The sequence below is a fragment of the Marmota monax genome, unplaced genomic scaffold (assembly GCF_021218885.2).
Source record: "Marmota monax isolate L192 unplaced genomic scaffold, Marmota_monax_Labrador192_F-V1.1 WCK01_AAM20220418_F8-fsc00022, whole genome shotgun sequence".
In the NCBI taxonomy this organism is placed as follows: Eukaryota; Metazoa; Chordata; class Mammalia; order Rodentia; family Sciuridae; genus Marmota; species Marmota monax.
Window position 1 is genome coordinate 15247539 of NW_026695215.1, and position 11809 is coordinate 15259347.

Sequence of the window (11809 nt, forward strand, 5' to 3'; positions counted from 1 at the left end):
CTGATTAGGAAGGGCAGGGAAAAAACTGTCCTGTATTGTTATTTATCACACATACTGTGTCAACTATAAGAGGTATTTTTATGGGGTGATCAATTTAGTGCAAAAGATTAAATCAGCGTGCTACTTAACTGAAAGGCAAGGACAATGCATTCTCAACTTTACATTTAAATGAACAAGAACACCACTAAAATATTAAATATATATTTTTTATTTAAATGAATCTATTAGATGAGGACAGGACAATTACTCTAAGCCAAGCAAGTAATATGTAATGGCAAAGACTGGAACCGGTGTGGTGGTGATGCCTCTACTCTCAGCTATGTGGGAGGCTAACACAGGAGATTATAAATTGGAGGCCAGTCAGGGACTAAGAGACCCTGTCTCAGAATAAAATTAAAAAGGGCTGAGGGGGACTGGAGTCATGACTCAGTGGTAGAGCATTTGCCTAGCATGTGTGAGGCCCAGGGTTAAACTATCAGCAACATATATAAATAAATAAAGATCCATTGACAACTAAAAAAATATTTTTAAAAGGTGGGGGGGGGGGAGGGGCGCTGAGGATGTAGCTCAGTGGTATGGCACTTGCCTACATGTACAGGTAGGTCCTAGGCTCAAACTCCAGCACTGCAAAAAATAAAAAATAGAAATAAAAATAGAAAAAAATTCTGTATCAAAAAAACCCCATAGTATTTAACATTAGTTTTATTCACTTCGACAAAAGAAAGTTTCATAACAATGAATACTAATTTAAATATTTTATGTTGTTTACAATAAGCAAACTCTTCACACATAATCAGTAACATTTTTTAAAAAACAAGTTAGAACTACTTAGAACATAGTGAGGCTGAAAAGGAATCCAGAATCAAGGGGAAAAAACTGCAATAAAGAAGACTGGCCAAAAAAACCCTAAAATCACCAACAGTCTCCAGTGGGAGCAGCAATGCACACAGCAGTCTCCCAAGTTTCGCCAGCCTGAAGCTGTGCTGGCCACGTGTTCTCTGCCCATCTCACCATTCTCACCACCCCCACTTCAAGTGCCACAAAGCAGCCCTCATCATTTCTCGTGTTTTAACTGGTCTTGCTTTCCTCCAGGCTAGCACTACGTACTGATTCCACAGATTATTAAAGAACTGTTTAACATGATTATCACTAAACAATTTATAAGATATTTTAGAACTATTAAGACTTTCATGTTGCCAAATTGTGCCATGAAATAATCATGTCACTTCAGTAAATTACTGGAAAATAGATACACTTTCAGCTTATGTAGAGCTAATTAAACCAAAGTTTTGGGAGTGTAGTTAATTCTGTAGGAATTTACAAGTGTTTCATCTACTTATTGCTGATTGTATAAAATGGAGATCAAGGCATGCCAGCAGCCTAGTTTCTTAAATACTTTCAGCCCCTCTTGAGTAAAGAGGTAACCAAGGGGCTGGGGCTGAGCAGTAGTGCACTTGCCTGGCATGTGGGAGGCACTGGATTCCACTCTCAGCACTGCATATAAATAAATAAAATCAAGGTCCATCAACAACTTAAAAAAAATTATATAAAAGTAGTAGCCACGTACACCCTAGAACTTAGGGTGTTTTTTTGTTTAAACTAAACACAGTGTAACCAAGAAATGGTTTAAAAAAACAAACATAAAAAACCTTGTGTGGGCTGGGCAAGGTAGCACATACCTATAATTCCAGCAGCTTGGGAGGCTGAGGCAAGAGGATCTCAAGTTCAAAGCCAGTCCTGCTACTGAGGCACTAAGCAACTCAGTGAGACTCTGTCTCCAAATAAAATACAAAATAGGGCTGGAATTGTGGTTCAGTGAATGAGTGCCCCTGAGTTCAACCCCTGGTAACAAACAAACAAAACATAAACCCAAGTAACCTTGTGCGGCAGGGTGCAGTGTGACATATCTGTATTGAGGCAGGAGGATGGCAAGTGCAAGCAGCAAGACCCTGTCTCAAAATAAAAATCAAAAAGATCTAGGATGTAACTCAGAGAAGAGAACCACAGATTCGATCCCCAGTAGGAAAGTGGAGCCTGGGAGACCTTATGCAAATAGATCTCATAACAAATAAAAATATGGAGGCCTCAAAGAGTTCTCCCACACAAGCGACTGCAGCACAGGGGGCAGCGGCTGGGGGAGGGGAGACAGGCAAGAGAACCGTTCACTAAACACAAAATAACAAGCAATGTCAATTTCAACCATGATGTCAAAAGTCAGGAATCCCTAAATTAAGTGTGCAGACATAAAATCCTATCTGCTGGACAGCCCCAAACCACTGAACTACTGGATGCAGCTTCTCTTTGTCTTTAAAGGACTTTTAATACTCCATTACAATTTACTAGCTAAGGCATTTATCAAACTATGGAATAACATTAAAGATTTCATTAAAATGTTAGCCAAACTTAAGGAGTTTTAGATCTTGTAACATGTGGTCTGTCTCTAAAATCCTATAAAAATTAAGGAAGTCTTACTAAAAGCATTTTCCCTTAAGTATTTGTGTTTCAGCAAGAAAATACTAATTTTTGAAATGGCGAAGGACATTTTCTATCATTTGACAAATTAACATGAATTGCTGAAAATAAAAGGCTATTTAAAAAGGTACATGCAGTATTTCTGATGCAGAAAAAATTAACAGGCTATTCCTATTTTGACTGCTAGAGCAAAATCAAGACCTAATATCAAAGACTGTATTAGTAGTTACCATCACTGATAAAATTGGAAGCACAGAAGGAAACCTTATCATACAGCCTTCACTCAGGACAAAACACCATCAGACTGAGGACTAAAAAATCCACTACAGAAACAAAACCCACTGAGGAAATGTGGTAGAATTAGTGAAAATAAACCTCCTCTGTAACTACTGCTTGCTTCTTTGCTCTCCACTGCAGAAAATCTCGATTGTCTACTTTGTCTCCAATTTCTCTCACTTCAATCAGACTTGCCATGGAAACAGCTAATCAAAATCACCAAAGGTGCCCAATTGTCAAATTCAATACTAAGAGTTCTCAGACATCACCTGAAATGACAGTGGCATTTTAAAGTTCATCACTCACACCTTCCTAAACACTGAAAGCATGCTTCATCTGGACTTCAAAACTCCACATTTTCTTGGTCACCTCTTCTACTTTATTGGTTCCTCCTCTCCGAACTTCTTTTACTGGAGTCCCCAGAGGTTAATCCTCTGAAATCTTCTATACTCATTCCCTTAATGACATCATCCAAGCTGATGCCGCCATCATGTTCTAATGATTACTTAATGTATCTCAAGTTCAGATCTTTTTCCTGGCCTTCACACTAAATACATCCACCTAAGCAATTGCTTTCTTGACCTTGCTACTTCTCAAATTTACCACATCTAAAGGTAATCAATCTCTCCTTTTCCCAACCTTGTTTGTTCCCTCTGCAATTATACCCATCTTGGTTGACAGCAATTCCATTCTTCCAAGTGCCTTAACTAAGAACGTGTAAATTTTTCTTGCATCTTCTTTCCCTTAAAACTTTATGTACAATTAGTCACAAATTTTAACTCTGCTTTCAAAATTTAAGAATTCAAGCACAATGTCTAGTACCTCCAAAAACCTCCATTATCTCTCATCTGGATTACTGAAAGCTAATCATCTCCGTACTTCTGCCCTCGCCCCAGGTGTTGGCTCTTCTAACACAGTAGCCAGGGCCAGCCTTTAGGTCTTGCAATGTCTCCTTCTACTTCAGTAGAAAAAGCCAAAAGTTTTCTAATGGCCTAAGACTCTATTACTCTCATTACGGTGCTCATGCCTTAGGTCTTTCCCAGCCCTCTGCACAACTTATTCCCTCCCCTCCAGGTCTCTGCTCAAATGGCAACTTCTGTATGATTCAAACACTTCCTTACTTCAACCTGCGTGAACTCCCACTGTCCCACTTTTTGTTGCCACTATTTCCCTCACAGCATTGAATAACACTATTTACTTGACAAGGTGACCCTCCTTTTTGGATAATTGTTTATTCTTCAATACTACATCAAAATGGGACAACTGGCAGGTTTTTAGAGGCTAGCTGTAATGTAGAATCCGAACTACAAAGGAAAATGTCAATTTTCCACAGCTATATTAAAATCCATTGGTCTAATACCACAAATCGATCTTTTACTTATTCATGACTCCACTGTAACATATATTGGTCATTTGAAAAATACTGGTTAAGTGGATTAAGCAGGTCTCCATATGTTGATACATTTTATCAATATAATATTATTTACACTTTCTTAATTGATATTATTGATATTGACATTGTTATCTCATCAGAAATATCCTTAGGCATTAGGAAGCTGTCACACTGGAGATGGTGGGTCAACTCAAGATTTTAAAAAATCTAATTTTTACTTAAAAACTAGTTTTAAAAACTAGTTTAATCATTGACAACAAATAATGAGTGTTTTTCTTTAAAACACTTCCTTTTTTGAGAAAATATCTGCCAAAAGGGTCAAGTCAAAACAGTCTCTCAATAGTTCTTTTTTTTTTTAATTTTTTTTTTTAATATTTATTTTTTAGTTCTCGGCGGACACAACATCTCTGTTTGTATGTGGTGCTGAGGATCGAACCCAGGCCACACGCATGCCAGGCAAGCGCATTACCGCTTGAGCCACATCCCCAGCCCCTCAATAGTTCTTTTAAGTAAGTCTGTTTCCTCTAGGAAAAAAAGAGGTTAATTCAGCTTGCAACTGAAGACAACTACTGAACCACACTTTGGAATGCAGGAATAGGCTTTAGGCCCATTTCCCATTGTGACACAGTGAATGTTAAATAAAGATGTGAACACCAGGGTCAAGATTTAATAAAATTAATAATTATTACCCCCTCAAGAACACAAACTGGCCTTATAGTTGTGTTTTTTAATTTCAACTGCTCCAAGATGAAGAAGACAATGACTACTAGTTCAGTCACGTGCTGCTGCCCTCACACAGCATAGCTGTTACACCACCAGTGCAAACTTCAACACATTTGTGAAAGGCAAACAAGGCCTTAGTATTTTACTTTTTACCTTATTTTTATATAGGGCTGAGGTTCGAACTCATTGCCTAATATGTGCAAGGGGCACATAAAATAAAGGTTATTGTGTCCACCTACAACCATTTAAAAATACCAAAATACCACTGAGCCCAGCCCCAGCCAGTATTTGAATGAAAATAGTTTTAACCTATCAGACCACCAAAAGGGTCTTGAGAATTCTCAGGAGCCCCTGGCCTACACTGCTGCGCTACACTAATCCATTTATAGGAAATAGCTTCTTTGAGAACATTCTATATCAGGATAAGCACTTCCCCCCAAGTTTTCTAATCTATTGGTAAGAATGAAAGAATATTTTTAAAAGGAAAAAAAGGGATATCTGAAAGTTTGTGTCTCCTCAAAATTCATATTCAAATCCTACCCATTAAGGTAATAGTTCAGGATGGGCTAGGCCCTTGGGAGGTGATTAGGTTGGGATCAGTGCCCTATAAAAGAAGAGAGCTAGCTAGGCCCTTCCACTATGAGGACACAGTAAGAAAGTACAGTCGGTAAGAAAGAAAACCCTCACCAGACATAAGAATCATACCTTAATCTAGGCTCTAGAACTATGAGAAATGTTTGCTGCTTATAAATGACCTGACTTACAGTACTGTATTACAACAACTCAAATGGACTAAGACACAGGAAAAGGAGAAGTAGTAAAAATTGAGAAAATGGGAATGGAGGGGAAAAAAAGTATGAACAAAGTATAGTGGAAATAATCTATAAAAACTATACTTTAAAGTATCCTAATTCTGCCTTGAACATACAAAGAAGTAGATGAAATTAATTTAACAAAAATCATAACAGGAGTTTCTTATTAAATTAAGTGTTTAATAAGTAAAAGAATTCTGATACTAAAATAAGCAGTTTAATAGATAATCTGCAATAGTACTAACTACATGTATTACGGTCTCTCATAGTCATAAAAGCTACACAGAAAAAAATCCTCCACTTGGAAGTCTGAAGGTTTATCACTCCCATTTGAGACAATCTCCCTCAAATAGTGTGTGTGTGTGTGGGGGGGGGGGGGGAGTGAATGGCCTCTGATAAACATATGCAGCTGACAGAACACACAAAGTATTTAAAAATATATTTCATGTTACCTCTTTATATACAGATATATAATGACATTAGAGGTACAGCTAAAATCAAATTGTATTTAGACCATTTTTTGCAGGCTGCCATGATATGCTTCTGTAACTCAATTACCTAACCAAGGATCTTACAAACTCTGAATATTAACTCTGGCAAAAGCATAATGAGACCAAAGGGTGTCTTAAAGAAAGCACGAGTTATGCATGTGAGTGTGTCACCCTGACCCAAGGTCCAGTGCTGATCTGCTTCAAATGTCCCGATTTAAAAGTACATTTTAGAGATATAGTAGCATAAAAAAAGGAAGGATCACGGCTGGGGTTGTGGCTCAGTGGCAGAGTGCTTGCCTACAACCTGTGAGGCACCAGGTTCAAGCCCCAGCACCACATAATAAATAAAATAAAGGCATTCTGTCCATCTACAACTACAAAAAAAAGAAGGCTATCTGAATCAGTCCCTTCAAAATATGGAAAAATACTGAGATATAAGTATTTGGAAGATCCTAATCCAAACTGGGAAATTAGTGCAATAATGCTAATATTTATTTAAAATATGTGTGCTCTATTTTTAACCACACTTGAGGGCTGGGGTTGTGGCTCAGCATTAGAGCCCTTGCCTAGCACGTGTGAGGCACTGGGTTGGATCCTTGGCACCACATAAAAATAAAATAAAGGTTATTGTGTCCACCTACAACTAAAAAAAATATTAAAAACAACAACACAACAACAATATTTGATATATGAATCCTCAATGTAGAGAAACAGAAATGTTAGAAGTTAGAGAAAGGTCTTAGATATCAAATAGCATAATATCATTTTACAGATGAAGAAATGAAAATCAAAAAGTTTGTCCATTTTTTACCCAAATTAGGGAGGGGAAAAAAAAGTGGCCAGAATTGGGTCTGTGATCTCTTAACTGTCAGGTGTCACAATCACATCTAATTACATGACAAAAAATTACTTGCATGACAAGACATCTTTACTGTTAAAGAACATATATAATACAACTGGATTAAAAAAAAAATAAAAAGATTTACGGGGCAATAAAACATTTCAAAAATATGGAAAGCAAACTGGATCTCACAAATTAATAGAAAATGTTTTTATGACAGAATAGTGACTGGCCCACAAATGAAGTACAATAAATATTTGTTGGATGAATGTGTTCCAACTAAGAAAGTACTGCCATCATTGTAAATAGAGTCCACATGTCCAACTTGAAGCAAGACAACATAAATAGAACCCCGTATTTAATATTCTTAAAGTGGTTGATCAGGAAACAAATGATAGTCTTCAAAGATATGATGTTTTACATGGTTACATAAGTGAAAAAGTGTCTTAACACAATTCACCCGTAACGATTTTTTTATAAAATTAATCCTACAGATAAAAGTAGCACTTAAAATTGCTATAATTGACAGCGCGTGGGGCACACCTATGATCCTAGCGACTTGGGAAGCTGAGGCAGGAGGATCCCAAGTTTAAGGCCAGCCTCAACAATTCAATAAGACCTGTCTCAATATAAAAGGGGAGGGGGGGGCTGGGGTGTAGTTCAATGGTACAGCGCCCCCAGATTCAACTCCCGGGACCCAAAATAATCAAAACAAAACAAAAATGTCTATAATTCTCCAAATAATTTGTAAGGAACATATCTAACGGGAAACCAAGCAAAATGGCTGTAGCTCCCGGGCTGGAAACCAGGTAGTGCTCATCTTGTGCACACCCACAGTAACTACCGTCCTCTTTATTTGACCTCTCTCTACCCCACTTTCTCCTTTGAGCAGCAGAAAAATAGCGAGTTTGTGCAAGAGGACGATCTGCCCAGGGGTGGCGGGGGGACCTGACTTCAAGGGCACCGCCGGTTTGCATGACATCCCTCAACTCTAAAGGAAATTTCCAAGAACTTAGGAATAACCCACAGCTACCACGGCGCGAGAGAACGCCAGCGCCTCGGCGGCCCCAGCCCCTCCGGCGGCCCCGAGCGCCGCCCCCGCTGGACGGGGCCCGGAAACCGCCGCCCGAGGTCCGAGGCGGGGCGTGCGCGACGTGCGGAGGCTCAGCCCGCGCCCCGCCGGGCCGAGGCCAAGGCGGCCCCGGCGCCCATTTTGTCTTCGGCCTCCGCATTGCCCGCCCGGTACCCCTGGGCACTGCAACCCCCGCAAGGTCCGGGGCTGGGCCCCCACCGGCGCCACATCCCGGACATCCCCAGGCCGCGGGGCCCGGTCTGATCCTGGGATCCGGATCCGGGATCCGCGTCGGCCTCGGCCGCGCAGGCCTGCGGACCTGGCCCCTTCCTCAGCCGCTCCGAAGCCCGAGCACCTCCCGGGCTCCATCCCGGGCCTCCCCGCCCGGGCCTCGCCTCTCGCCCCGCTCTCGGGCTGGAGCGTCCCCGGCCCTCACCCTCGCTCCCAGCCCCTCGGCCCCCGGCTGCACGCCCCGTCTGGACCGTACCCCCCAGCAAACAGATGCACCAGCGTGTCCCTCTGGCTCATTCTCTCTCCTGCATGTCCTCCGGGCGCTGAGGCGGGACGCGGATCCAGGTGCCCGCTATGGCCGGCGGCTTCGGTCCCGGAAGGAGCCGCACGACGCCCCCGTGACTGCGAGGGGAGCTGGCGGAGTCGCAGCTGTAAAAGGAACCCAGCTCAGCGATCCCTGCCGCGCTGCAGCCGCGCCGCCGCTCGCTCTTAGGGCGCGCGGAGCGGGGCGTGGAAAGTCCTGAGCCCCTACATAAACAGAGACTCCCATTGGCTCCAGCGGAATGACGTCACGGGAGCGGCATGCCTCTTTCACGTGATCGCTAAGGGGTTCCTCAATGAAAGGGGCCGCGAGGCGGGGCCAGAGCGCGTGCCCGGAGGATAGTAGGTCGCGGCGCCCTCGCACCTAATCTTCTAACCCGGAAGGCTGCGTCGCGCCTCCTGGGCCTGCGCGGAGCGCCGGCAGATAGGAGCCCGCTCTCCCCGCCCAGGAGCCAGGAAAAACCTGGGTGCGGAGCCCACAAGTACATATACTTTTGAAAAAAATAAAACGGCTTTATGACCCAGTCATTCTGCTGTCAGGCATTTACTTGAGAATAACACACAATGCTTGAAAAGGCTTGTGCAAAGATACTCATGCACAGCATCACAAAGGTATAGTATTGCAAGCATGCCTTGTAGTAGGAAAACTTGGGGGGATCTTTGGGGAATGGAGAGAGAAATCATGGAACATTCCTTCTATGGAATAGTATGCAATGGTGACGGGTAAATATGGAGAAAAAAATCTTGAAGACGTAGTAAGTAAAAGGCAAATATATTAAAGGTTTGTTGTAGAAAGAATAAACTGTCCATTTACTCATTCTATGGATCAATAAATGTTTCTTATATGGATACATAGGAGGGTCAACATCAGTGGGAAAGACAATTATTTCTCCAAAACAGTGGTTAAAATTTAAAAATTTTTGTTAGTAATTATTTCTGAGACGTGCAGACAAGTCCAGAAAATAATACCAGATACCCAATGCTCATCATCCAGACTCAACACATTTCAATATTTCTACCTCTTTGCCCATACAACTGCCCTTCCACCTTCAAGGCCTCACTTTTTGCCACCCACTGGAATTCTCCAGGACCCACCTTCCTTTTCTTCCAGGGCCAATTCATGAAGGCTGGGCTGATGGCTTTATCTGTGTTTCTTATGGGCTCCTAAATTCCTACAAAATGTTGAGACCTCAAGTGCTCATCTACTCCATCTTAAAGTATTAAGTGTGTTAAAATATTTAAAGCACTTAAAACAGTGATACGTAAGTGCTATCTGGAAGTATTGTTCGTATTCTTTTACTGCTTTGTATTCTTTTGTTTGCTTTTTAAGAGACAAGAGTCTAAGTTTCCAAGGCTGGCCTCAAACTCCTGGGCTCCAGGAATCATCCCACCTCAGCCTCTCCTGGACATGGGATCTACAGGTGTATGCCCCTTTCCCTGCTCTCTATTCCTTGTGACAGAAATAGCAGCTAGTATTTCTTTAGTACTCACTAAAGTTCTAGGCTCTAAGTGAAACATTTTATAACATTCTCTTATTGAACTCTCACTAATCTATGAGGTAAGCAATATAATTACCCTAATTTCACATGAGGAAACAAATGGCTTTAGGATAATTTTGTGCCTTGCCCAAGATTATCCCGTTCATCCCAGAGAAGCTTGGACTTGAATTCTGTAAAATCTGATTCCAGAGTTTCAGTTGGCAATGTAATGGCTGCCCATTAGAGGGAGAGATCTGGGTAAAAATAGAAAATAGAAACAAAAATCGATACCACTGGCCATTGCCAAAAACAGTTACATTTATATAACAGCTTTATTGAGATACAATCCTCATAAAATTCACTTTAAATTGGGTGACCTAATGGGGTTTTAATATATTTTCATGGTTGTGCAAATATCACTGCCACCTAATTCCAGAATAATTTCCTCATCCCAAAAGCAGCCCTGTTCCTTGTTAGCAGTGACTCCCATTCCCCTTCTCTTCCCTGGAAACCACACATGTATTTTCTCTCTATATAGAGATAGAAAATGAATGATTAAATGAATCCTGCACTCACTGTGTGGTCTTTTTGTCTGGTTTCTTTCACTGAACAATGTCTTCTAAGTTTATTCATGTTGTAGCATGTATCAGTACTTTAGTCCTTTTCATGACAATTTTGTTTGTCCATTCTCAATGGATGGACTTGTGGGTTGTTTCCACTTTGGAGCTATCAAATAATGCTGCCACGAACAATTGTGTACAAGTTTTTCCATAGGCATACATTTTCAGTTTCTCCTGAGTATATACCAAAGAGTGCAGCTTTTAGGTCAGCTGGTAATTCAACATTTAAACTTTTGAGAAACTGTCAAACTTTTCCGAAACACACCATTTCAGGTGAATTTCTTTTAAGATAATAGCTATTGGTCCAGGTTTTTGACCAAGGGCCTGCAGTAAGAATTATGTTTAATGTTTTTATGAAGTTTCTGCAAGTGGTAAGAAGGGAGTCGAAGTTCTTCTGTGCAGTAACGATTATTGCCTTGAGCAAGGACAATTCTTAAGTGGCCATTTCCTCTTGAACCTCGTTCAGATGCCACTGTGGAAGCAGACTCTGCCCTTGCAAGTTCAGGTCACAGGTGTGGGTGTGGTTGCTGCAGGCCTCCTTCTTGCCGGGATTGGAGGGTTGCGTTGTCACCCATGCTTGCTGCGATTCCCCCGCAAAGCCTCCTGCAGCTCTTTTATAATCTTCCTTCCTCTTTCGTCCTGGCTGGAGTACACCGCGGAGAGATTCCTTCAGGATCAGCCCTTGCTCCTTGCACACATTAGCTTCTAGCGGCTCGTGCAGGAGGAGGACCTTTGGGCAGTGGGTGGGGCTGAAGTCGCACTCCTCCAATCAGACGCATCTTCACCTCCGAGCGTCCCGGTTCCTGCCTGCCCAGACGTCTTCTGGGAGTTGTAGTTTCTAAGTGGCTATGGGAAAAAGGCTAGTCTGGGTCAGGGTGGTCACAACCCCAAGCCTTCCTCAAACCAAACAAGCTTCCTGTGAAGTAAGGGCGGATCTAGTTTTGCAGATTGGTTCTGTTTTTAATTTTAAGTGCTAAAGGCCTAGAGACGACCCTTAACGACTCTCTCTGTGTGTGAGGGGGTGGGGGGCATGCTAGAGAGCGTAGGTGGACTGATGTCACGTTGCCAGCTTACCCTCT

At 41.9% G+C, this 11809-nt stretch overlaps 1 protein-coding gene across 2 annotated transcripts in view; it reads right to left on the reverse strand.

The window, feature by feature from the left end:
* The window catches only part of Slc25a36 (solute carrier family 25 member 36), a 32408-nt gene extending 23592 nt beyond the window's left edge, over nucleotides 1–8816 (reverse strand). The window contains exon 1 of one of the 2 annotated variants that reach the window (XM_046431524.2): nucleotides 8568–8816. In XM_046431524.2, the coding sequence (XP_046287480.1) occupies nucleotides 8568–8608 (41 nt within the window). In that variant the 5' untranslated portion in view covers nucleotides 8609–8816. The remainder of the gene's footprint in view (nucleotides 1–8567) is intronic. The other variant, XM_046431525.2, reaches the window with a different exon arrangement.
* Between the last annotated feature and the right edge of the window lie 2993 nt (nucleotides 8817–11809).